This window comes from Apus apus, chromosome 4 (assembly GCF_020740795.1).
Source record: "Apus apus isolate bApuApu2 chromosome 4, bApuApu2.pri.cur, whole genome shotgun sequence".
Taxonomy (NCBI): domain Eukaryota; kingdom Metazoa; phylum Chordata; class Aves; order Apodiformes; family Apodidae; genus Apus; species Apus apus.
In genome coordinates this window covers 74,133,890-74,160,925 of record NC_067285.1, presented here as the reverse complement: position 1 = coordinate 74,160,925, position 27,036 = coordinate 74,133,890, and the positions used below count along the sequence as shown (strand labels likewise).

Below are 27,036 nucleotides of genomic sequence, written 5' to 3'. Positions count from 1 at the left end.
GAGAAGGGCAGAGGAAATTCTTCTGTTCCCTCCTACAGGACAGGATAATATGTATGCCAGATCTCTCTACGCCAAAAAACTAGGCCCCCAGAGTTGTGTGAGGCATTGGACAGACACAAAAAAACCCTTGAGTTCCAAAACTGGGTATTTATGGTGAATCTTTCCTATGAAGTCTGAGAGCGTTGGGGCTGTTCAGCCTGGAGAAGACCTTACAGCAGCCTTTCAATACCTGACAGGGGCCTACAGGAAAGCTGAGGAGGGTCTTTTTCACAAGGGCTCACAAAGAGATAGGGCAAGGGGGAATGGCCTTAAATTGAAAGTGGGCAGAATTAGATTAGATATTAGGAAGAAATTGTTCAGTGTGATGGTGGTGAGACAGTGGAACAGGCTGCCCAGGGCAGCTGTGGATGCTTTATCCTGGGAAGTGTTCAAGGCCAGGTTGGATGGAGCTTTGACCAACCTGGTCTAGTGGGAGGTGTCCCTGCCCATGCAGGGGGGTTGGAACTAGATGATCTTTAAGGTCACTTTCAACCCTAGCCATTCTATGATTCTACAATTTATGTTGTGATTTATTTGGTTATCTTAGGGATGTGGTTAAGTTTTGTTAAAGTTAGGTATTATTACACAGTCACTACAGTATTGTTAGGTAGTACTATAGTAATTTGATACTATAAAGCTTTCCTGAGCTGTTTTTAAAGTTTTAGTTACATGAACAAATTTTCTGTGTGTTGTCAGCATGTTTATAAAATACCAAACTCCTCCATCCCAGTCAGTCCTCAGCAAGCGCAGCTGTGACCTCTAGCTTTGTCTTTCAGGCCCTCGTAATAACAAAACTTTGGTGTTTGATTTACAGCACCTATAAAACCTACCAAGTTACCAAGACTTCAGCACAAAAGACTTCCAAAACGATGACAACATTCACTCCTGCCACCTTCCACCAGCTTTTAACAGAACGGCTGGTTTTAAGGAAGGGCCCCGATCCACCAACCCAGCCTTGCACAGCCAGTCACGCCCCCGCGCCCCCAGGCAGCACCTCCGGGGCCAGCGGGCAGCGCCGGGCTCCGACCGCCCCTCGTCCCGCCTCCTGCCCCCGGCCCCCGCCCCGCCATAAGCCACGCGTGCGCCCTGCGCCTCCCGGGCCCGGCGCTCCCGGCGCGCCGGAAGTGGTGTCTGGCGGGCCGCGCGGGACTCGGGCGGGGATGGAGGCGCCGGGGGAGGTGGTGGCGCAGCTGCGGAGCCTGGCGGTTGGGCCGGGCGAGGGGCAGGCGGCGGGCGCGGAGACGGGGCCGGGCGAGGGGCAGACGGCGGGCGCGGAGACGGGGCCGGGCGAGGGGCAGACGGCGGGCGCGGAGACGGGGCCGGGCGAGGAGGGGGCGGCGGGCGCGGAGACGGGGCCGGGCGAGGAGGGGGCGGCGAACCCTCTGAGCTCTCGGAAGGGCGGTGGGGAAGAGGGAGCGCACCGCTCGCCGCCGCCCGCGGGGCCCAGCGGGCCTGCTGCCGCCGCACCCTCTTCGGCCTCGGACAGGTGGGTTTAGCCTTAGGGCTGGGAGGCGGGTCGCTCTTTCCCTTCCGAAGCCTTTCCGTGGCGGCCCATGTGGCCGGCGGCGCGGGCCGCTGGTGCTCTGCGCGCTGCGGGCGAGGCGTGCGAGGTCGCCCCGTTCTCCCCGCCCCAGGGCTTCGGTAGCTTTCCCTTTCGCGTTAGTGATGGCATTTCCAGTTATGTGTATGAGTTTGGTAGTGGTAGCATGGAGAGCGTCAGGGTTGGTCGTGCCGTCATGGCCATTTCAATGGCTTGTTTGACATGGTCGTCACAGGGTCACGTAGTTTGTGACAAGATACCCGCAGTGTTATCGCTGGAAAAATCTGAATGTGGGATTCAAGGTAAAGAGTCCGCAGATCTTAACTTCTGCGCTGATGTTGGCGTCTCAGTAGAAAAGATCACTCTCACCCTGATGTTATCTCTATGACTTGCATCTGTGCTTTGCTGTCCAAGTACAGTTGGTGAAAGGTAACTTTGGTTAGATGTGGGCTCTGTTTCAGTCATAGAAGCCTGCACCCCTAGTACGTTTCAGGGAGCTTTGTGCTCTTTTTGAACCTTTGCAGCAAGATGGATATGTTCTCCTTCTAACAAGTGGAGGCTGAAATGAAGTCTAAGGATCTCCTTTTAAAAATAAGATGCTGAGCGTCTGTAACAGTTAATGGGTTAAAGCTTGACTTTGGAAATACTTTCTTTGCTCAGTTAAAATTTTTTCTAGAACGTGAAGTGATGGGAGAGTAAAGTGCCCCCTATGGCAGGAGCTTTGCCTGTAGTCTTTTTTCCTTCCAAAATCTGTTATGCTCATGTTCAGATGAATATTAAAGACAACGTTTTCACAGCTCTAATTTACTTAACAGACTATGCATATCTCAAACTTTTTTTTTTCCTTTTTTGTTTTCCCTCTCTCTCCACTGATCCCTGGTAGTCTGACTGATTTTGTCTTTCTGCTATCTTGATTTTGTTCCAAGAAGTTCATATCTGTCTTTTTCAAAAGTTTGGTTTGGAGAGGTGCTCTTACTTATTGTCTTTCCTATCAGCGTTTGTTGGAAAGCAGATGATTGAAAGCTGTCCATTTGCTTGTGAAGAAGGCAGTATAATACCAAAGAATCTGGTAGGGAGCATTTCTAGTACTTTATCACTTTTTTTTCTAAATGCTGCTTTGTTAATGGCCAGATCAGGTAAGAAAGGATAGATGCAATTTTAGAAAAGTTTTTGTGTCTCTTGAGTATTTTTGGGTAAGGGTTGTAATGTGTTTTTTTCAGTCGCCAGCATCAGTTATTCTACATTTGTTTCATCCACCAGCTCTTGAAGAACTTAAGATTTTTTTGAGAGAAACCACGTTAATGTGAATAAGGACTAGTTTCTTACTGTGCTTGTTACCTGAAGTGTTAAGAGTTTATGACAATAAACATCTCTTGTGCATTTGTGAATGAGAAAAGTTAAATTAGTAATCTGTGTGAATATGTACTAGGGAAATTAAGTCATGCCATGAATTGTGAAACTGGTTTCTTTTATCTGCACAAAATAGATCAGGTTTTTCTACCTTCATAGTGCAAGATGCATTGATTGGAATAAGTATTTTCCTGACTTTCACTTAGCTTTATTCTGATGTTGGGATGGTACATGAAGAGTGACAGTGAGCTGTACCAGGTAGTTTTTTATTCTCTTGGAAATTTATTTTGTGCTCAGTTACATCAAGTAATGTTTAATATATAAAGTCAAAATATGCATAGACGTTATGGTCCTAATTTGGCTGTATTTATCTAGGAATTACACTGAAGCGATCATCCTGTGACTTCAATGTCTCCTTTCACTCACAAACCAAAGAAGTGTAGGTCCCAAACTGTAACTATTGTGATGTCTGATGGAGGGAGTTATGCTGGTCCTGGATTTTTGTGTGGGGTAGAGAGGAGAAACTGGACTAGGTGAACTTAAAGAGGTGATATGCCAGATGCATCATTCAGCAGTGAAACACTGGGAACCCAAATGAGCCATTGTAGATATTAGCATTTGCTCTGAGCTGCCAAAGCTGCTGCTCTTCTGAGATTTTTTTTTTTTTTTTTTTTATAATCTTGTCCAGTGTTTTGTATGTTCAGGAAAGTTTGCCACTCTTCTGTATACAAATGTGTACAGCTCAGAAAAACATACCTGGTAACCAAAGGTATTTGAGTGATGTATAACCTAACCACTTTTATCTGTAATGTAAAAGTGTGTATTTTAACTCTCATATTTGTTTTATTCAGTGATACGGATTCAGATGGTTCATCAACTACATCTTCCTCTTCATCTTCCCCTTCAACATTATCTGATGAAGATGATCATCCAAATGAGAAGGATAACCGATCTTACTGTGTTAAAACAAAAGATGAGTTGCCTATTGACGTAAGTGCAACGTGTTATCTTTTTAAACCCTTTTATAGGAGCCCAATTCTAACTATTTTAACTTAAAACATATTAAGTCATCACAGTACCTAGTGATTGAATGTGTATTTTTACACTAGTTCAGATATAGCACAGTTAATAACTTGTCTTATTTTTCAGTATTGTAAGATCCCTCTGAATTGAGTTTCACAGCTCATTTTGGGATCATATTTGTATAAAGTCACAGTTGTAATTAATGAAAATAAGTTTCTGGATATTTTTGTATATTTTTCTAAGTTGTGTGTTGCAGGCATTCGTCATCCTTTCTCTATGTGAGAATCTTGAAGTTCTGTTATGTCTTGCAGACGTATTTGAAATAAGCTTAGCCTTGAGGTAAAAATTTTGAATGTTGTATTAAGCCTTGCAGAGGTTCAGATTGCATTACTTGTACTGGCTTGAACAAAATTACTTGGAGTGGTTGTAGAAGTGGGTTGTATTTTGTTACACCACTGTTTTATGTACTGCAGATCAGTACCTTAATTTGCATCAAGATACTGGGGTTTTTTTGTTTCTCAAATAACATACCCATTATTACTCTCATTTTTCCTCATTATAAGATGTTTAAAGGAATGAGTTCTGGTATTATGCTAATGGATGATTAGTTATTCATCATTTGTAAAGGGTTACAAATAAAAGAATAATATAACATTGTAGTGTCACATTAAAAGTATATGTGTATCTGTTATTCTGTAGGTCTCCCACTTCATAAAATAATGCTTTCTCGAATGAGAAACAAATCATAGAATCGTAGACTGGTTTTGAAAGGACTTTGATAGCAGATTTTGGTGCTTACATTTGAAGAAAAAATGAATGTGATTATTGTTTGTGCATTACTCATTTGTGTAGATGAAGTTCAGTGCCTTTTTTAGGAGTGTTCTCTAGAATTATCCTCTTACACCAAATACAACTTTTAGCTGAAAATAATTTTCTTCATATAGGTTGTTGTGACCTTTACATCATCTATAGTAGTCTGAGTCATAGCATAAGTTCTCAGCCTGGAGAAGAGAAGGCTCTAGGGAGACCTTGTAGCAGCCTTCCAGTACCTGAAGGGGCTACAGGAAAGCTGGGGAGGGGCTTTTCACCAGAGGGGATAGTGACAGTACAAGGGGTAATGGTTTTAACCTGAGAGAGGGGAGATTTAGGATTTAGAAGAATTTATTCACTATGAGGGTAGTAAGGTGCTGGAATGGGTTGCCTAGGGAGGTTGTTGGTGCCCCCTCCCTGGATGTGTTCAAGGCCAGGTTGGATGAGACTTTGTGCAGCCTGGTCTAGTGTGAGGTGTCCCTGCTCATAACAGGGAGGTTGGAACCTGATGATCTTTAAGGTCCCTTCCAACCCTTACCATTCTGTGCTTTTATGATAAATAGAGAGACACCATTTTGTCAAATCAGATTATACACATCTGGTGTATTTAGTACTATTTTATCTCCTGCTATGTGTTATTTTCTGTTGTGTGTTGAAAAAGATTACAATTTTTCTCTTTTTTTTTTTTTATAACTTTATTTAATTATTAAGTTCTGCATTGAACTTTCCTAACTTGAACATTCAAAAAAATGAACTAAATGGCTATAGTTAGTTGGTTTTCTCCAGTTGAATAAAGTTTACTTCTACTTTGTTTGCAATGGAAATATGTAGAGTAGCATCTCAATAGAAAAGTGACTTTGAAAGTGACATACCCCCAAGATGAGTTCATTTAGAATTTTTCTGGAAGAGACAAATCAGACTAGATTGTTTATGAAATCTTCCAAAATGCTATGAGATTTTCCTGACTGTAACATTTATGTAGCAACAAAAGTATGAATGTCTTAGTGTGGTGAGTTTATATTCTGAACATTGACTCAAAATTTTCAGGAACTGCCTCCTGTTGAAGACTTAACAGTAAATCTGCCTGATGATGTCGAACTGAAGCTCTTTGGGACAGTGTCCAGCATCATTGAGCAGCTAGGTAGGCAAAACTTTGTCGTTTTGGTTTTAGTTAAGATAACTTCGGTGTATCTCTGCACTAATTGTGTACTTAACTGTTCTCTCAAACTGTAAGTACTGCAGCATTCTATTTTAGAGATTAGTGGGTTGCTGAATGAAAACTCAGACTATCAAATGACATTTGCATTGAATTCCCTTTTACTTGGTTTATATCTTCTAAAAGTTAAGATGCTATTAATATTATGCATGTATCACTGTGTGACTTTGATGTTCTGATTTGTTAATTAAAAAGCCTTTTTTCACTCTGTATTATGATTTTATAGTAATTTGGGCAACAGTAAGATTTGAAGATTTTCAGTATTTTAAGACATTTTCCAGTTGTCTGTGCTATATTTGAATTATCTCTGAAGATAGAGGAGGTATATAATTGAAAGCGCAGATGCGGTACAATGCAGTCACAAGTGCTTGATGGTTAATATGTGAGGACAAGGAAAATAACTATCTTTAGCCAGTGTAGCAGTGCTTGTTGGGTAATTGGTGTATTAGGTATATTTGAGTAGAGTTTTGTTTGTTTTTTTAATTTATCCCTCCTTTGGCACCTTGACCAAAGACCAGCTGCCAGCATCAGCAGTCACAAGACAGCATGACTAGCAGTATTTATAGGTACTGAAGGATAAGCTTAATGGGATTGAGGTGTAAAATGGATGTAAGCTTAACTACAGGTGATACACATTTAGGGATCATTTCAGATCTACCCGAGACCTCAGTTTTTCATATGTGAAATCAAACTTTTGCTGAAGCTGATATTAATAAACTATCCATAGTTTGTATTTAGACTTATTTCTGGTGTTCCATTCTGCTTGAGCTGCTTTCAAAGCTATTTGCATATGAAGATTAGAAATTAATTCAATCTTGGAACTATTTGAGTGGGGTATAAAAGAATTAAAGCAAATAACCTTTGCTATTAAGTTTCCTTTTATACTAAAAGGCTCCAGGTAATATGGGCAAGTCCTTTGCAGTATTTTTATTGGTGGTGTTGAGTTGGAGTTAGATGTAATTTCATTCATGTGCAGGAAGCTGGCTTGAGTGTGGGAGTAGAAATCTGGTCAGTGTCCTTTTGTTCTGCTTTGCCTTTTCTTGCCTATTGTTTGTAATGGTGAATTCAGTAAGTCTGTTTTCAGGTGAAGTGGTAGTTTCAATATAAGTAAGGAGAAACAGTTTAATTATTTTGCAATTATTTTTTTATCTAGTATGTGAATGTTTGAATAAAGCTGTTTTTAAAGACTTCACTTTTGAAAATTGTCCTTAATTTCTAATTTTCCTTGGTTTGTATAACCTTGTCAAATCCTGTTGGTGTACTGATAGGTGAAGTCTTGAGTCTATATTTTACTCTGTGAATGAAATATTTGAAGTATTGAATTTAAGATTGCTTGATGAAAGTTAGAAAACAGACTAATAATCATTAAATTAAGCCTTAGGAATGGAATAAAATCCCAAGATATCTGTGTTGCTTTTCTCCTTTTACTAACTTGTTTTATTGCGCTCTCTTTCTACGTGTCTTCCTTTCTTTTCATTTGGAAACGGGTATCTGAGTGGCCTTAATTTTGGTTGCTTTGTGGCCATATTAAGGACTCTGCCAGCTTATTGTGGGCTGTTTTTTGATTTTTTTGAACTAAATTGATACTGTGCCTATGGGATGTCTTATCTAGTATGAGGGGAACTGAGGTCTTATTTGGAAATCACAAAGAGTATTTTGGCACAACAATAAGTATCCTGAATGCTTTCCATCATTCAGATGTGTCAGAAATCTCGGCTGTTCTCTATAGCAAGTTTCCAAGTTCATTTGTCTGCAGTGTGTGATACCTTGAGGTTGACTATTTCTTACTATGAGGTAGATTTAAAGTTGGAACAGCATAGGTGCACGCTTGCTTCATATTAACTGAAAGCAAGATGACAGTCATTTCTGTTAATTTAACTTCTGGTCAGTGTATCAATTTAACAGCACTTTTGCTGTGTTTTGCTTCAAGGTACTTGGAGGAAAGAAAAATTCACTGTATGGATTGTAGCCTGGAAAGTAGGCAGCCTTGGTATATATGAGAAACTTGCCCTGGGACTGCAGTTTGGGCCCTGGTAGAGTAGAAGCTGAGGATTTTTGGCTTGGGGAGCTATAAGTCAGATAGACTTCAGGTGATAATGTTTCTCCTGGGTTTCATGGGACAGGCATGACTTATGTTTTCAGAATATTTTCTTTAGCCTTCTGGAAGACTGGATTTTTTGTTCTGTTTTGTTTTGAGTTTACTGTTGATGTGTGTTGGTTTGTTGTTGTTCATTTTGTTTGTTTGTTTTGGCTAAGCTGTACTTCTCACGAGGGCTAAGCAACACATTGTGTTCTTTTACTGTATTTTAGAGTTAGGCACAAAATCAACTAATTTTACTACTTCTCTTGAAATACAGTAAACTGTTACTAAGCCTGTAGCATTGTCACAATCTTGCTTGGCGTATCACAAGGTGTTTGCAGACTGAAAGAGAAGCGAAGCTGAAGTTACAGCTTGATGAGATGTTTATCACTTTAAGACCTGTTACGTAAGTTTAATGATAATCTTGTTAGTTTTTATTGGAACCTGACTGACACATAACTGCTTGAGTGACTTTATTTGATGATGGAGCATTGGAAGTGCTTAGTTGAACGTTGCTTTGTTTTAGAGATAGAAAAGATTATCTTCAGAATCAGATTTTTTTTTTAGTGTAATGCTGCTAGACCTCTGTATTGACAGCTTTAAGCACAATTCCTGCTGAATGTAAAGGAAAACCTGGTATTTCTCTACACCAAAGCAACAGATTTTAACAACTACCAAAGAGAGCGAACTATTCAAAAGATTTCAGTGAAGAACAACCTCTTTATGTCTCTGAATCCAGAAAACCTAAAAATTAAGTAGGCTGTGTATAAAATTATGTATTTAATGGAGGAAGAACATACTCCTGTGCCCATTTATAAGTGTTTAAGTATTTTGAGCTACTGGAATGACATGATGGTTCTGACTATGCACGCCATCATTAATCATAGATTAGGCCCAAATGTAGTACGAGACTATTACATGACATCAGTTTGAAGAAGTGTTTTTCCAGTAGTGTATCTGCATACATAAATCACACCCCTAATTGCTGCTGTGACTGGGCTGCTAGACATCTTTAGTGTTTTAGTCTTGTTCTTAGAACTTACTAGAGGAAGTTATAATGAATAGTCATCTCCATTCTTTTTTCTAAGGAGAATTTCATTTGGAATACCAAGAATGGAGAACATGACATGAGCATCTTCACTCAAAAAAACAGGTTATTGCTGCTATGCAACTATTTAAAAAACATCCCTGTTAAATACAACAGCTGTCTCACACATATGTATCTGAGACTTCTGTTTTGTACCCATAGAATGATAGAATGTATGGGGTTGGAAGGGATGCTTAAAGGTCATCTTGTCCAGCTCCCTTGCAGTGCACAGGGACCTTTTTTAACTAGGTCAGGTTGCTCAGAGCCCTGTCGAGCCTGACCTTGAATGTCTTCAGGGGTGGGGCCTCTACCACCTCTCTTAAGTAACCTGTTCCAGTGCTTCACCACCCTCATAGTAAATAACTTATTCCTAATGTCCAACCTAAAGCTACCCTGCTCTAGTTCAAGGCCATTGCCCCATCCATATCCTATCACTACATGCCTTTGTAAACAGTCCCTCCTCAGCTTTCTGGCAGGCCTGCTTCAGGTACTGGAAGGCTGCTGTACAGTATCCCCAGAGCCTTCTGATTTCCAGGCTGAACAATCCCAGCTCTCTCAGCCTGTTTTTGTAGGAGAGGTGCTCCAGCCCTCTGATCATTTTTGTGGCCCTTCTTTGGACTTATTCCAACAGGTCCACATTCCTCTTCTGTTGAGGGCTCCAGAACTCCAGGTGGGGTCTTACGGGAGTAGAGTAGAGGGAGAGAATGACCTCCCTGGACTTGCTGGCCATGCTTATTTCCATGAAGCCCAGGATATGATTGGCTCTCTGGGCTATGAGAACACATGGTTTGCTCGTGTTCAACTTTTTGTCCATTAGTATCCCCAAGTCCCTTTCCATGGGGCTGCTCTCTATCGCATCATCCCCCAGTCTGTATTGATAAGGAGGATTGACCTTACCTAGGTGCAGGACCTTGCACTTGGCCTTGTTGAACCTCATAAGGTTCACATGGGCCCAGTTCTCTAGCTTGTCCAGATCCCTCTGGGTAACATCCTGTCCCTCTGGCATATCGACCACAGCTGTCCGTTTGGTATCATCTGCAAACTTGATGGGGGTGCCCTTCATCCTGTCTGTATCATTGATGTAGATATTAAACAGCACTGGCCTCAGTACAGACCCCTGAGGGACACCACTTGTCACCCATCTCCATCTGGACATCTAGCCATTGAGCACTACTCTATGTGACTATCCAGCCAATTCCTTATCCACCAAACACCCCACCCATCAAACCCATATCTTTCCAACTTAGAGAGAAGAATGTTGCAGGGGACTATGCTAGAGGCCTTGCAGAAGTCCAGATAGATGACGTCTGTAGGTTTTCCCTTTTCCACTGATGCAGTCACCCATTGTAGAAAGCCACTAGGTTGGTCAGGCAGGATTTGCCCCTAGTAAAGCCATACGGGCTATCAAATTGCCTCCCTGTTCTCCGTGTGCCTGGTCAGAGCTTCTAGGAGGATGTGTTCCATGATCTTCCCAAGCACAGAGGTGAGGCTGTCAGATTGGTAGTTTCCAGGATCCTCCTTTTTACCCTTTTTAAAAATGGGTGTAATGTTTCCCTTTTTTCAGTCACCAGGGACTTCACCTGACTGCCATGACTTTTCAAATGTCATGGAGAGTTGCTTGGCAACTATATCAGCCAGTTCCCTCAGGACTCTGGGATGCTTCTCATCAGGTCCCGTAGACTTAGGTATATTCAGGTTCCTGAGGTGATCATGAACCTTGTCTTCATTTACAGTGGGAGGGACTTCCTCCCCCTTGTCCCTGTATTGAGGACCTTTATTGAGGTCCTTTAATTTGGGAGGTGTGAGGAGAGAGGTAGCATGTGAGGACCAAGATAAGAATGTTGTTGAGAACCTCAGCCTTCTCCTCATCTGTTGATACTAGTTTGCCATCCTTGCTCATCAAGGGGGAATGCTTTTTTAACCTTACCTTTCTGATTGATATACCTGTAGAAGCCTTTTTATTATTCTTCTCATCACTTGCCAAGTACAGTTCTAGCCATTCCTTACCCTTCCTGACCCCATACCTGCACAACTGGGCGATGTCCCTATCCTCTTCCTGAGATAACAGTTCCTGCTTGAACTGCTTGTGCAGTTCCTTCTTGCCTTTTAGTTTGGCCAGCAGGTCTTGACTCAGCCATGCTGGTGTCTTCCCTTCCTTTATTGATTTCTTGCACGTGGGGTTTGAGAGCCTTTGTGCTCTGTGAAAAACATCCTCAGAGATCTGCCAGTTCGGTTCTGCTTCCTTGTCCCTGAGGACTCTTTCCCAGGGGGTCCTACTGATTAAATAAATCCTTGAAAAGCTGGAAGTTTGATTTCCTAAAATTCAAGGCCTGTAGGAGTAGTGTAGACTCCTCCTCTGACTCGTATCCTTTAGGAGTCCACCAGTGTGTGATCCCTGCAGCCCAGGCTGCCTCCAGTCTTAGCATCCCTGATGAGCTCACCTGCATTGGTGACCATCAGGTCCAGTGTCACATCCCCTCAGGTAGGGCCATCTATTTCCTGGCTTAAGAAGTTATCCTCAAGGCACTCCAGCAGTCTTCTGGATTGCCTATACCTTGCTGTGAGTTTTCCAGCAGATGTTGAAGTTGAAATCCCCTGCCAGGACAAGAGCCTGTGAGCACGATGCCTTCTGGAGCTGGAGTAAGAATGCTTGCTTCATCAGTAGGCAATCTCCTGTGGTATCCTTTCCTTTTCCTCCCTCAAGAACAATAATTGTGTAAGCAAATTTAAATCTTACCACTTGCATATGGCTGGAGAAGGGATGTATGATTGTAAGTAGTTTTTTGTGTGTGTAGGAATTTTCAGGTGAAGCTCTATGAACTTCGATAAACAGTGATGGTGTTTGGTAAGTTTCACTGCAATTGACTAAAAACTGCTGTTGAAACAGTTCTAATTGATTATTTTTTTATTTTATTTTAGTAATAGTTGAATCACTGAGAGGCCTACCTCCAGTAAATGAGGAAAGCATAATTTTTAAAGAAGATCGACAAGCAGCAGGAAAGGTTTGTGTAAAACATAAACCCTTGTTATTCTAATAAGAAAGTCAAAGTATTTTTTAATGTTCCAATGGGTAGTGTTGAATGTCAGCTTAATGAAAGAGGAAGATTTTAGATATATAGTTTTTCTTTGTGCTTTTGACTTGCTGTAGTTACCTGTTTTTTTAATCTCAATAATTCCTAACCTGAAATTCACTGTATCCTTACAGAACAAAAATGTGTGATGAGTTTCTCCTATTTTATGAGAGTGCTTGTGGAGAGGGAGAGGATACTTTTGGATGTGTGATGTCTCAAATAACAGGCTGTGCACTTTTATTGCCTGGAGTTGGGGGCAAAGACTGACGATATTAAGAGTCAAGTTTCAGCAAAAATGGGGAATGTTTACATATCTATACTCTGAGGTTCCAGTTTAAGACCAGTGTGTGCTTCATGCAAGTGTAATGAAGAATGTTTTCTGAGAATGTTTTCTGTTTGTATTAAATTTTGTATGTTTTCTGGGGAAGAAAAGGCATCTAGAATGGCTACTACTGTAATATCTTTGAATGCTAGATGAGAATGAAACAAAAAAACTCAGCCTGAAATTGCAGATGTTCTGTACAACATGTCAAAATTCTCTGCTCTCAATGCAACTGGGGAACAGACAGGGGAAGTGATGTAAAGGGTCTTGTAAAAATGAACTTTGAGGATTAAATTATCAGGAGATTGTTCCAGATGTAGGACTTTTGAAAGAATAATGGAGAAGAGTAGGAAGAATAAGGATTTGGCAAAAGGAAGGATTACTAAAGTAGAAGAAGCTGACAGTGAAAAAAGGGCAGTTGGGTGGACAAACAAGCATCAGCATTTGAGAGAACTTTTTTTTCCACGTTGTGACTTAAACAGTAGCTGGGGATATATACTGTCAAACAATTGTGGTAATAAAACTGAAGCATGAAAGTAATCTTATTTGATGCTGCGTTTAGGAAATACATCAAACTTCTTGAATACAAAACATCCTAAATCTTCATGGTTGTCTACAGTGAAATTAGCTACCTACTTCTGGTTGTTTATTTAAACATTTTAATTTTGTTTGTGTTTCAGATATTTGAAATATTTGGTCCTGTTTTACATCCCTTTTATGTGTTAAGATTTAACAGCTCTGAGCATATCAAAGCAAAAGGTATTAATGTGCAGGATAGCATGTATTTTGCTCCGTCGGTGGAGGACTTCACACAGTATATATTTGCAGAGAAGCTGAAACAGTGAGTGTAACTTATTTTCTCATCTGGTTATAACGTATTTCAATATAGATAAAAGTACTGGATAAAAGTTGAGCCTTGAGTGAGAAACTATAGGACTAAGCTTGACACTAGCAGGTTTTTTTTTAGGTGTTCTCAACTGTGTTGTAATAACAAGGTTGTACTGTTTTGCCTTTCAAAACAGTATGGAGTAGCTGTAAACTACAAGCTTCTAAAGTGTTATAATTACTGAAGTTTTAGTAGCTTATTATTCAATTTAATATATTGTTTTCTTTTCATGTTGCTGTATTACTTAAAATATCATCAGAAGAAAATGAATTCTTGCTTCCCCCACATCCTTGCAGACACACACACACATGGGGTTTACAAGCTGAACTTTGCAGGTTTTATTGTTCTTCAGATTCTTGTTTAGTTTTATAACGTATAATAAACCTGTTTGAGTTCTGGGCAAGTTTTTTTTTTTTACTATTATTTCATGTTACGGGGCCAGAACTGAAATTGAATGATCAGTAAATCTGTTGTTCAGTTGCAGAATAACAATTCTACCTTGAAATTACCTACTGTAGATTTGGAAGAGGGGAGAGGTTTGGGTGACTATGTAGATTGATGTTCAGAAGCTTCTCAATAGTGTTTTTGTATCCCAGTCTCACTGAGGAAAGTAGCATGTATGAGTAGAACCTTTTTGCTATTTAAAAGGAAGTGTACTGAAAGGTATGGAATAAAAAATAAAGCATAATAAATGACTGCTAGATGTTAGTGTTCTGTTATTGATGAATAATTGTCTGAAATAGCTATAGGTTAAACAAGTCCTTTGTCATACAAGCAATGTCATCTCTGTCTATTCGTATTACTTGCAGGTTTTTTTTCTGACTATAGCCAGTAATATTGATGTCTTCATTAATTGAAACTCTGCCACTGTTCACACTGAATAAATTTTTTCTTTACTCATGCATGTGTGGCTAGGCCTGCTTATGGTTTGTTCCACTCCCTCTTTTTTTCATTTCTCTGGAAGCAACAAATATATTTTTTCCAGTAGATCACTTTCTCACTCTGTTAATAGTCATGGTTGGGAAGGACCTCTGAGATCACCAAGTCCAACCATGAGCCTGTTGCTTGTTTAGTTTTTTTTCTGCAGCATTTTGTTGTCAGCTGATCTTGGATTTGTGCCACTAACCTTTGTTACTTAGTACAGTAGCTGCACATACTTTAGTCATCTGCTTACTGCATCAATAATTGTGTGCTGGACTTGGCATCTGAGACATGAGACTCATGTTTTAGGTTGTTACATGCTTTGCAATTAGTTTTGGGAACTATTTGTCTTTTGGTAGTACCTCGCTATTTTATGTGGTACAAAATTGAGTGCTAGGTAGGATGTTTTACAGTTTTGTTACTTAGCAGTACAACTGAACAGTGCATCAGACATTGTTTCTTGCCCTGCATTAAAATGAGCAGTGTCAACACCTGTGTAATCTGACAGGAACCATGGTTTCCCAGAGGAGGTTTAGATTGGATATTAAGAAAAAAATTCTTCACTGAAAGAGATGTCGGGCACTGGAATAGGCTACCCAGGGAAGTGATGGAGTCAGCATCCCTGGGGATATTTAAAAGATGTGTAGTTATAGTGCTTAGGGATGTTATTTAGCGGTGGACTTGACAGTGCTGGGTTAACAGTTGGACTTGATGCTCTAAAGGGTCTTTTTCAACCAAAACAGTTGTGATTCTAGGTTATGTTTTGCTTAAACAGTTTGGGTTTTTTAGGTTTTGTCACTAAAGGTTCTTAAGCTTTTGTGAGGCAATTGGTACTATTTGTTGGAGCTGCCTTTGCACAAAGTAGGTGTCACTGAGAAAGGATAAAATATTTCAATTTCTGATCTGTGCTGTGGTGTCTACATAAAGGAAAAACAATGGGATGGATAGTAAAAAAGTTGAGCTGTGGTCAGTGCTTCACGAAAAGGTTTTTGGACCTTAGCATATTGCAAGTTTGACGCTGTTTTTTGTTAGTTTGTGCAGGCCAGCTTGTGTAGTACTAGAGCTGTGAAGTTTTACTACTCAAAACTGTCATGATACTTTGGAAAAGAGGGGAATTTGATTAATATCTGAAAGAAACTGAAAGTTTGAAGCTTTTTCTGAAATCTGGCAGGCAATCTTCTTGCATTGTACAGAGTTGCAGTTCTATGTACTTTAATGTAACTATTGTTGCTTGATTGCTGCTGACTTTATGTATACATACCCCCCCCCCCCCATGTTACTAGAGCACTGATTCAAGACTATTTACATTGTACACAGTATTTTTAACTATATGGTTCTGTTTTGCAAGTAAGAATTTTCAGTATTGCGTTATTTTATATTGTTTGTCTCCTAAGGCTTGTGTTTTGACATCTCAGACCAAAATGAATTTGTGAGCAGTGTGAAAAAACATTCCACATAGTGTAACAGCATAAATTAAATTTGTTGGACAAATTTGTGCTCATCAAAGAAACTGCTTGATTTTTAGTGAAGTTCTTGAAGTGGTGGGTAAAATAAATTATGGCACTTCAAATTAGTTTTGGTGCTTTTCAACCATATGAATTTTTTGCTTCCTTAAATGTCTTTTACTTATTACTTTTATGCTTAAAGTAGAAGATGAAACCTAATTATCTAGCTAACACTGTATTAATAGAAGTATAAGCCACGCTTAGAGATTTTTCTTGTTCCAGATCCACTCCACTATAGTTATACTTAAAGCCTGTATCCTACTAGACTAGTTTATTATCCTTTTTAACTGAAGACATGTATTTTGAAACCAGAAGAATAAGAAAACTTGTGACTGTTCTTAGCAGTCAGCATAGGAAAGTTGCAGTGAACTTTCTCAATGCAAGTTCAAAACAACTTAGTTTCAAAAGGATGCACTGAGAAACTATTGATCAAAGTTTAATATTAGCTGAGTGAAATGGTCAGTTCACTCAAAGGATGAAGATTTTTCAGGTGACATGTATGTGTCAATTTGAGACTTGGCTATATGTTACTGTTCACTTAGATTAAAAAATCAAATAGTTCTTTCAAAACCGACAGCTCCTGGTGTAGGACATCTGATATTTTGAAGAAAGTGTTACCTTATTTCCTACAGTATTTGCAATTTATTTATAACCTGTAGTATATTACTACTATGTAAGTTCAATTAGATGTTTCATGGCCCTGTTAGACCATCCTCCTTCATCTTGATGGACTAATTTGTGGTGTTGTTTTGTGTTTTTTCTTTTAGGGAAAAAGGCTCAGATGCATCTTGGAAGAATGACCAAGAACCACCACCTGAAGTAACTATAGTTTTCGATGTGTTGGGTTTTATTTGTTTATAATTACAAAAGATATGTGTAGGAAAATTTCTGTGTGGATTAACTAACTAGCAAGCTTTTTTTTTTTTACTCAGACAAGAGTTGGCTGTACCTCTCCTTCATTGAAAATAAGGTCATGCTTTTCTTGGAGAGGACTCGCAATCAGTGTAGAGAGTACTAGCTGTCATTTTCCAGTTGATTGTTGTGATTGGGAAAATGTATCTCTGTCTTCAGTTCCTCTAGCCCTTCCTGAATATGGCTGGCAACCTGAACATTCAACTTTAAGTAGCAGTGCTTTTACCTTGCCTACTAGTTACACATCTGCTAGGGAACTTTGTCCTTGCTGTTCTTTCACTGCAGCTTTGTTTTTTACCTTGCCACAAGCAATTTTTTGTCTTTAAAGGTCTGCTAGTAGTTGACAAAATGTACTCGTTGGCAGTGCAAGATGTGTGCTCCGTTAGATAAATGTGACATCTGAATTTTTCAATGGCTTCTTAGAATACTGTTTCCTAATATAAAACACTAGTTTCATGAGAGGAGATGCACTTCTTCCATACACAGGTAGCCATAGAGGATTGTATAGAAGTGAGAGCTTTGCTGATTTTGACTGGGATAGAGTTAGTTCTCTTCATAGTAGCTGTTGTGGGGCTGTGTTTTGAAATTTTACTGAAAACAGTGTTGATAATACAGGGATGATTTAATTACTGCTGAGCACACAGGCACACAGATTCCCTGCAAAGCACCGAGGTGTTTATTGGATGCAGAAGAGGACAATGCTGAGGGGATGCAGTCGCACTCTGCTGGTGCCTGGGTCTGGAGCAGCAGCAGCAGGGCCGGCTGGGCACTGGCCTGTGCTGGGCCCTGTTTGCTCCTGAGAAGCACTGGGTGTGGGAGCCTGTGGGGAGGTGATGTTGGAGAGCCCTGGAGCTGCTCCCCACCTCTGAGCATGGTTGGTCCTTGCAGGCCTGCTTCTGCCAGCTGAAGGGTGGTCGTCGATGGGCCCTCTCTGCAGGTCGTAGCGCTGCTGCGGGGACGGGCTGTGGACCCTCTCCTTGGCTGTCCTGCGCAGACGGGCAGGCAGGCCCAGCATGTACTTCTCGTACTTGCTGTCCTCTCACACCGAGTGCAGCAGCTGCCCCAAAGGCTGCCTGCAGAGCGGGTAGGTCTCACTTCCCTTGGCCCATCCTGGATACTGGCAAAGCAGAAGCAGTGCCTGCACTAGGCGACGTAGGTGACCTTCTTGATGTGTCTGTGGCAGATGGGGCTCTGGGAGTCTGCTGCTGCTTCTGCTGGCTGCCTGGGCCAGCTGTGTCCTGCTGCTGTCCCTTGCAGCAGAGCTGCTTTCCCCCGTGGCTTCCTCAGTGCCTGACACTGTGTCCTGCCAGGAGGGACGTGCAAAGGGCTGCAGTTTGTCTGGCGAGAGGCTTGCTCTCAGCCCACCACAGGACACATGGAGGGCAGAACTGGTGGAAGCATGGCATCACCAAACCAGCCTCCTCCCAGCTCTTCAGGCACACAGGAGACAGCAGTTCTCCAGCTCCGTGGCCATACTCCTCACATGCTGCCATGGGCTGTGGGGAGCTGAGGAGGCCAAGCTGCTCCCTCTCCCCAGTGCCGCAGCAGCCGGTGTTGCACAAGGGAACGCAAGAGAGGCCACAAGTGTTGGCTGGCCTGGCCTGGGTAGGGGCGGAAGAAGTGCTTGAGTCCCTCAAGGAAGAAAACGGAGCTCCCTAGGGTGAGGTTTCCCCACCTAGCTCACCTCTGCATGCCTCCTGCCTGAACATGGCAGGGCCAGGGAAAATCCCTTGATGGCTCTGGGCTTGGTTCTGAGAGCTGCAACAAAAGGCCTCGCTCAACACTCCAAACCTTGCTGACTCGCTCAGCCAGAGTGTGGGTGCCAACTGGCTGGGTGAGACTCAATACCTGAATATAAGCAGGCAAGGGATGCGTGGTCAAATTCCATCATTGCTAGGTGATGTCACTGTCTGTTATTGACATCCTAGGCCCTCCCCTTATGCAGTTGTGAATTGTTTCCATACATCCTATTACTGGATTCCAGGGAGAAGAGATCAGCACTTCCTTCTCTGTTTGGCCTTCTCAGGGAGTTGTTGACAGCAGTGGTTGGTTGCCAGCTTTCTGTAATGCCTTCCCTACAGCTCTTTGAACTCTGCTCTTCAGCCATTTCTTCACGCAGAGCACCATGAACCTCCACATTCCACAGTTGGATAACTGTCCATACAGATGCTGTGAGGGACAGTATCAATTTTCGCATTCGAAGTCCTAATCCCAGGCCAGTTTTTCTGCCTTGAAGGAGAGGTGTTGTGACACAGGCTTTTCTATGCTTATACATAAGTCCTGTAACGATGTATCATTCTGTCAGTCTAATGTTGACTTTTCCACTGTGGTGAGGATGATGCATTTTGAAATACCTTTTGTTCATCCCAGAGGTAGGATTGAGATGAGCAGTGATCATATATTGAGCAGGGCTGGTACTTGGACCAGTAGTATTTAACATCTTTGTTGGTGACATGGACAGTTGAATTGAGTGCACCCTCAGCAAGTTTGCTGATGATATCAAAGTGTGTGGTGAGGTCGACACACTGGAGGGAAGAGATGCCATCCAGAGGGACCTTGACAGGCTTGAGAATTTGGCTTGTGCAAAATGCATGAAGTTCAGCAAGGCCAAGTGCAAGGTCCTGCATTTGGGTCGGGGCAATCCCAAGCAAGAATACAGGCTTGGTGGAAAATGGATCGAAAGCAGTCTGGAAGAGAAGGACTTGGGGGTGATGGTGGACAAGAAGCTCAACAGCCCACAATGTGCACTTGCAGCCCAGACAGCCAACTGTGTCCTGGGTCGCATCAAAAGAAGCACGGCCAGCAGGTCAAAGGAGGTAATTTTCCCCCTTTACTTAGCTATTGTGAGACCCCATCTGAAGTACTGTGTCCAGTTATGGAGCCCCCAGTGTAACAGGGATGTGGACCTCATGGAGAAAGTCCAGAGGAGGGCCATGAAAATGATCTGAAGGCTGGAGCACCTCTCCGATGAGGACAGGCTGAGGAAGTTGGGTCTGTTTAGTCTGAGAAAGCTCTGGGGACACCTTACAGTGGCCTTCCAGTACCTGAAGGGGGCCTACAGGAAAGCTGGGCAGGGACTTTTTACAAGGGCTCATAGTGAGCAGACAGGACGTAATGGTTTTAAACTGGAAAAGGGGAGATTTAGGCTAGGCGTTAGGAGGAAATTCTTCCCTGTGAGCATGATGAGACACTGGAACAGGTTGCCCAGGGAAGCTGTGGAAGCCCCATCCCTGGAAGTGTTCAAGGCCAGGTTGGATGGGGCTTTGAGCACCCTGGTCTAGTAGGAGGTGTCCCTGCCCATGCAGGGGGCTTGGAACTAGATGATCTTTAAGGTCCCTTCCAGCTCAAAGCTTTCTATGATTCTATGTAATTCTCTGAAAGAATGCTTACCTGTCACTTCTGCCTGTGAATTACCTTCTTTTTTAAGGAGACGTCATCTCATGGAGAACGTTAATTGAGAATTACAAGTGTTGCATATAATTGGACTTCAGGAATGTGATCAGTAGAACTTTGAAAGACTGTAAACTTAGAAATGTTTGGCTAGTCTAAGCTTTCTTTGAAAAATTTTCTAGTAATGATACAAAATGTGCTCATTGGCTAATGGCGAGCTCTTTTTTTATTTTAGTCATATTTTAAAGCTGTTCAAGAGAAGAGCTTGTAAGCATATACTTGGAATTTGTAGGTTTCTAACCACAAGCAGTCTACTGCAGATGTGTTTTTCCAAAGTTGGTATTTATTTTTGATTGATATTTCTTAATTATGATACTGTTAACTTCAGCTTAGAATCTGGAAGTACAAGGGGGAGCTTTAGGTTTACTGTACTTCACTGTAGGAAGGAAGGAAGCCTGAATTGAGTTGGTGATAGCAAGGATGGGCAAACTTGTTTACTTTTTATGAAACCTTGGCTGCCATGGCTATTCTGACTTTGTGGTGTCAACACTATGTGCTCTGTTTTGGAGAAAACACCACATCTAACATCTTGTAATACTTAATTAGAATAATCTTTAGATAGTTCTAGCGGTTAGAATTTACACTAAGGTATTTATCTGTAACAGCTGATGAGCTGATAGAAAGTGGCTTTTGCTGTGCAGGTAATAGCTGTTGACAAGTTTGCAGATTAAATTTTATGCTACTGATGCTTGAAATTGTCTCTTACAGTCAGATGCTTTTAGAGCCCGCAGCTGACACTAACTTTTTTGAGTAGCTCCCATGGTAAACTGTGTGGAATTGCTGGAGTCAGTTCTCTTTGTGATACTGCGAAGCTGTATTTTTGTATGAACATTAAATTCATGTTAGGTATTTTATGCTTGCTAAATTAAGATGTATGGTAAGTGTTCCTTTTCTGACAGGCTTCTAATTAGCCCAGTTTAGCTGTAGACTCAGCAATACAATCTCTCTTGGCTTTGTCTTTGCTGTCATAGGATGACAAAGTGTGATCTGTTTGCTACAAGGATAGCAGGAGGAGATAACTGATTTCTGTGGGAGGTGGCTTTTATGGAATGTCACATGAAAATCAGCTAGCAATAGAAGGTACCTGTGGAGGAATTTTTGATACAGCAGGGTCATGATTTCGAGAGCCTGGGAGGGCTTGACAATCCTTGCTGTAACAGCAAAGTATGAAGCTAGCAATTGTTCTTGTTTGCAACAAGGGCTGTCTTTAGCCTTGGGAAACTGAGGAAATGTATCTTGGTTGGGCATCCAAGAATGTGCAAATGAATGTGAAAACTGCAGAATGTAACTAAATAGTGCTTGTAATGCATAAAGTCATAACCAATAGTAAAATGAAGCCTGCTGCATGAACAGTTATGCTTAGCCAATTAAATAAGGTATCTGTCCGCACGCACAGCTGCGTGGACAGCAGCTTAGAGTATATAAGTAACAACCGAACTAACAATAAATGAGAACGATATGTAAGACCATATTGGTTGTCGTGTCGTTACTCGGCCCTGCTCCTGTTAGACTCATTGCAACAGGTACCTGTTGTTTGTTATTTCTACTCTACTAGGGGGTGGCATATGAAGTCCTTAGAAAAAGCAGAAGTTTGTGAAATATTTTATTATGGTCTTGTATGTCCATGTGGCTTTTTTTGAGTAGATATATAATCAAGTGTTGTAGAAGGGGAGAGATAGTTGGATTCAGAATGAACTTTTATGTAGCTTTTTTTAGTGCAGTGTTTTGAGGTGCATGTTTGTCATACGCTGTACCAGTACATCAGTAAGAAGCAAAACCCTTCCTTTCACAATTGGGAGAGGGAGGAACAAACCCTACCCCTTGAAGTCATACAAAGTAGCTCTTTTTCAAGGAACTTACTGTGCTGACAGATTACTTTGTTGTCACCAAGCTAGGATTCTTAAACGTAGCAAAACTTCATGTAGTAGTAAGAAAATGTTGTAGTGTCATTGAGTCTCTTGAAAATGGCAACATTCTCCAAAGCTGGAAATTACTTTAGAATAACATTTCTATTGCATGTTTAATGGGAACAAGTGTTATTAAATATACTACAGAAAATTCTAGCTTAAGCTGGAGCAATTTTTAATGTAGTTTAACTGTCCTGGGTTAAGTATCGGTTACCAAATAATTATTTTTTTAAATCCATATCTTAATTTACTTAGTTTGCCTTTAGAAGTTTTTTGTTGGAAATAACTAGTCAGCTCCCTCAGGAATTTCCTTGGCTACTGCTGTATTGATCTTTTCCTCTCGGTTTTGTTAAGAACCAGGTAAATTCCATGTCTATAAGGATTTATTCTAGGGAAGAGTGAAATAAAACCCTTGGTAGACTTTCCATTGAATTACCTAAAGTCTTCTTGTTTCCTGGCAAAAAGCTGTGCAAGGTACACTTGAAAAATTGAGAGTGCTCAAAACTTTTGTATGTTGTGGAATTTATTTTTTTTTTCTATTCTTACATTTAGGCAATGAAAACTGTGTGTTCATTGCCTGCATTTTGCTGTTTTAAGGAAAATTAGAAGAAATAACTAATAATTGTATTATTGTCTTACGAGAAATTTATGAAGTGTTAAGTTCTTGATTGCATTGAGAAGCCAGCTGAACATGTGGTGGCTCTTTGAATTCAAAATAGGAAGTGCAGCTTTAGTAGTCTTCTAAGCTGACTGCAGGATGGATTGTGTTTTAAATAATTATTTATCACTACAAGTGAAATTCTTTGTGCAGTCTTTATATGGTTTTGTTCTTTTTTTTTTTTTTAACCAGGCCTTGGATTTCAGTGATGATGAAAAAGAAAGAGAGGCAAAACAAAAGAAAAAGAAGCCTCAAAGTCAAGGAAAGAAGAAACTCAGATCAGAAACAAATGCATCAAGTGAGTGAATGCTATGGGTGAATGCTTCTATTTGTTAAACTGAGTTTGAATCGCATAATGTTATCTTAATAATTGAGCTTTCATACAGTTAATCAGCATATCAGTTCTTTTCAAAGTTGTAGTAGTGAATTTGTCACTACATTCCTTATTTAAAAAAAAAAGAAAATGAAGGTTTTTCCATTAAACTGTGGAAGGGAAGTATAGGAGCAGGACAGTTGTGAGAGGAGAGTCAGAGCCTCTTTAGACTGTGTCAGCTGACACACAGTGAGGGTATAAAACAGATGCCACATTTTGGAATTTAGGGTTTGCTTATTGCAGGAGTTACTGAAACCCAAGTTTAGCTTAAGCCTTTGAGTGCAGGGATAAGACAGAGGAAAGACGTGTGATTTTTGGAAACTTTTTTTTTTTATAATCAGGGAGAAGACACAAGTCTTAGATGGGTAATTTATTTCTCTATCTGAAAAGAAGCTCTTCCTCACCCAGTGCATATAAATACTCCTCCTTTAAAATAACTGCTACTTGTGTATCCCACTGAAAACCTCTCTGTCTACCTAACACTATAATTAGATACACAAACCTATAGTAATATAAACTATGTATAGTTTTTCATTATCTACACAGCCTTCTTCATGTGCCTTTATCTTGCTGTTGACAGTTCTGTTCCAGGTGTATGCTTGCAGCTGTGCTCTGTTTGCAGTAATCAGGTTGTCCTATGTGTCTTCTCTCATGCTTCTTTATTGACAAAACTTTTTGTTTTTCATGTGCCATTTTGGTAGAATAATTTAAATTGCATCCCTTTGTCTCTGTTCTCGCTGGTCTACTTCTGTTACATGCTTTTTGTACCGCTCCCTTTAAGTATTACTGACTCTTATGCACTCCACTCTTCCTCTTCTGCTTAAATACGAGTTTGCTTCAGCCATCTGCTGCACAGTGCTTCCCCACATGGATGTTCTTGGACTGACTCCCTCCTTGAGTTTGCTGCACTTCCTTTATAAAGCTTACTTAATACAGACCTGCCTTTCCCTAGGACTGGCTGAGGCTGTTCCTGAGCTGTGTTCCATAGCTGAGAACACAATGAGAGGAACTGTTACAGTCTGTCAAGGGAGTACAGTTATGATTTTACATTTTTCTGTAAATAACATGGTATGAATTCACATAGTGTGCATAGTTTGGCTGTGGAACTTAGTAACAAGGATATCTGGCAAATTAAGGCACAAATTCAGTCTCAAAATGGAGTTTTGCTTGGTTGCATCTTCATAAAACTCAAAGTATATTAAAATTGGCTTGTTACAGTCTTTGATAGGAGAAGAAAGAACAAAAATACTCAAATCAAGTACTTTCACTTCAGTGCTTCCGAGAGGACTGCATGCATGAGAGGAGTCTTTAAGTCCTAGACCCCATGAAAATGAGTAATTTTGGTATCAAACTACTTTTCCAGACTCTAGCTTTTCACAGGTGAAAATGTTTCTGTGTAGTCATGTACCAAGGATTAGGTCACACAGATTCTTGAAGTTCATTGACTTTTATGTGGTGTTATTTCCCTAAATAACTTATTTGCTTCTAGCCCTAAAATCCTTTAGTGATCATGTAATAGTTTACATTGTATAGCATTTTGAGTATCTTAGGAGCTCTTTGGAACATTTTTACTGTTTTGGTTCTTTTAATTTTATAGCACTTACCCAATTAAATACTCTAAGGTTATTTTTATAAAGTGGCAGTACATTTGTTTTCAACCTTAAATATATGCTTTAAGTGACCTGTGCAGGGAAAAACTCATCTTTGAAAGATGAATGCTGAAAGTTAATTGGCTAAAGGTACAGACTTTTATTTGAGTAAGTTAATTTTATTAATTTGAGTTTGAATAATTGCTAGTGTCCTGTGTCTGTGCTATGATACCAACTCAGGTCTGAAAGCTGTATGCCACTTCAGTGTAATGCAGTGTTATGTTCAGTTTTGAAATGTCTTGCTTTTAAATCTTGTTTTAAACTAAAGCTTTGAAAATACTTGAGAGTTCCTGTGAATCACTAATACAAATGAAAATGCCTTGAGGGGAAAAAACTGAATTTTTTTTTTTTTTTTTGACTGAATTTGCAACTCTTGGGATCATTCTTTCTATATTACTCTAAGTCAAGATGTTACTAAGCAGTACATTTGCCAGTGGTATTTTGTTGTTTATGTATTATTTGCTGGTATTATGCGTTGATAAGCTTACTCTTCAAGTTTCCTCGACTTCATCTTGAAAGATTGTTAAGGACTAAACTTAATATTTCCAAAATAATATTAGAACTGTATGTTTTTAAATTTTGTTGTTGTTTTTTTAAGGTGAGAACAAGGGATTTAATCAGTCATTGCAGCAACCTGCTTCAAGTTATTCAAGGGGATACCGTGGCAGAGGGTTCTCCAGGGCTCCATTTCCTCCTTTGTCAGGCCCTCCGGGTTTTTTGAAACCACAAGTAAAACCTCCGCATCTCTACTCTTCAGACAACAGAGTACATCAGGAAACTCCAGTATTTCCACAACCTCACAGAAAAGAAAATGCAATGATGCAACAGTATCCCTTTCCTTCTCCAGTTTTTGGTTCTGTTAATGACGTGCATCAATTCCACCTTCCGCCTTCAAATATGAATATGATTTGGACAGGCCCAAACATGTACAACTCATACCCATTTTTACCACCTCCACCACCTCCTCCTCCACCTCCTCCAGATAGCCATCCTTCACAGTTCAGGCCTTATTAAGTTTCCATAAATACGGAGTTTGAGGAGAAGAAGAACAAGCTGCCAAGACTGCATTTCCTTATTTTGGAAATGCTTCATTTTTCTGTGACAATAGAACAAATGCAGAGTTTGAAGCTTTGTGGGACACACATAGCTAATTTTTTCTATGTTTTCTATTTCAAAAAATGAAACTATTATAAAAATAACTGAATGTTAAATAATGGTTTATTTTTATAATATCTGATAATTTTGGATGATAAATAAAACTTACTGGAAACTGGTATGTAGTGGTGAAAGTCAGTTTTTTAATAAATGTAAGAGTTTATGTAAGTACCCTCTGATAGTCATGAGGATGTGTTGCATACCTGGTATTTTAATATTTTAGAGTGTTTGTATATTGCTATGCTAAACCATTTTTCTCAGTTTTCTGCAGATTTTGAAATCTACTTGAATGGAAATAAAAAATAGGACACCTAATTTTTAAGCTAGCTTTGCCACTATTTTTATAAGGTATAAAGTCCTGTTATCCAACTTTTAATATTTCATTAATTTCCTATTAACTGAGAGACTGTAGCTGGATGGTCTTTTTTTAAGTAACTAGGTCAGAATTTGGACCTGCAGCTGAATTATTCTGTTGGATTAAGTATCCTACAGTAGCTATAGAAGATTAACTTATCAATTTGATGTTTTGCAGTTAATTTTAGGATGTAAAAATTTATGGTATGAGGAAATTAAAAAAAAACAGCATAACTTCTCTAGCTTGTCCTTACTCCTAGTGCAGAAATGCCCATAGATAGATGCAGTATGTAAGTCAGCCTTTCAAAGAAGTCATTGGACCAGGCAGAGAGAAAGTGTCACCAGAATTCCCTTGTTTAAATTTGTATCCAAAATGCAAGTAGTATTGGATTGGTGTTTGATTGTCTTTACGGTCAGAACTGTCTCTCTGAAATTACTTTCCCACCTTGTCTCTAGGAGTAGAGTGTTATTTTAAACCAAAGATAGCCTGGAACAACATCCACCTGTCCAAAGGGTCAGTCGTACAACTGCACTCCCTTACTCTCTGGAAGTGGCTCTGAATAACTAGAATAGAAACCCATAACACTGCATGAAGATTTTAAAAAGAGGGGGGGAAAAAAATACTATTTTTGAGTCATTAATGAACAATACAATCACTCTGAACCATTGAGCAGAACAAATAGAAGTGTGCAATATGTATTTCCATTCTCAAACTCATATTGGCCTCG

The 27,036-nt window shown here is 40.3% G+C and overlaps 1 protein-coding gene across 1 annotated transcript; it reads left to right on the top strand.

The window, feature by feature from the left end:
- Window positions 1-908: 908 nt before the first annotated feature.
- On the top strand, window positions 909-26,075 carry NAF1 (nuclear assembly factor 1 ribonucleoprotein). The gene is made up of 8 exons (XM_051618290.1): window positions 909-1,525; window positions 3,781-3,919; window positions 5,810-5,903; window positions 12,065-12,147; window positions 13,219-13,379; window positions 16,618-16,669; window positions 22,970-23,075; window positions 25,398-26,075. The coding sequence occupies exons 1-8, from the start codon at window positions 909-911 to the stop codon at window positions 25,811-25,813; spliced, it is 1,668 nt and encodes a 555-aa protein (XP_051474250.1). The 3' UTR covers window positions 25,814-26,075.
- The last annotated feature ends 961 nt before the right edge of the window (window positions 26,076-27,036 follow it).

What these genes read in the sequence shown, in the direction of transcription:
- NAF1 (XM_051618290.1), top strand. Translation starts at nt 909, where the DNA reads ATGACAACATTCACTCCTGCCACCTTCCACCAGCTTTTAACAGAACGG. An exon ending in AAGATGAGTTGCCTATTGAC is followed by an intron (nt 3,920 to 5,809) that starts GTAAGTGCAACG and finishes CAAAATTTTCAG; the next exon opens with GAACTGCCTCCTGTTGAAGA. An exon ending in TTTGCAGAGAAGCTGAAACA is followed by an intron (nt 13,380 to 16,617) that starts GTGAGTGTAACT and finishes TTTTTCTTTTAG; the next exon opens with GGAAAAAGGCTCAGATGCAT.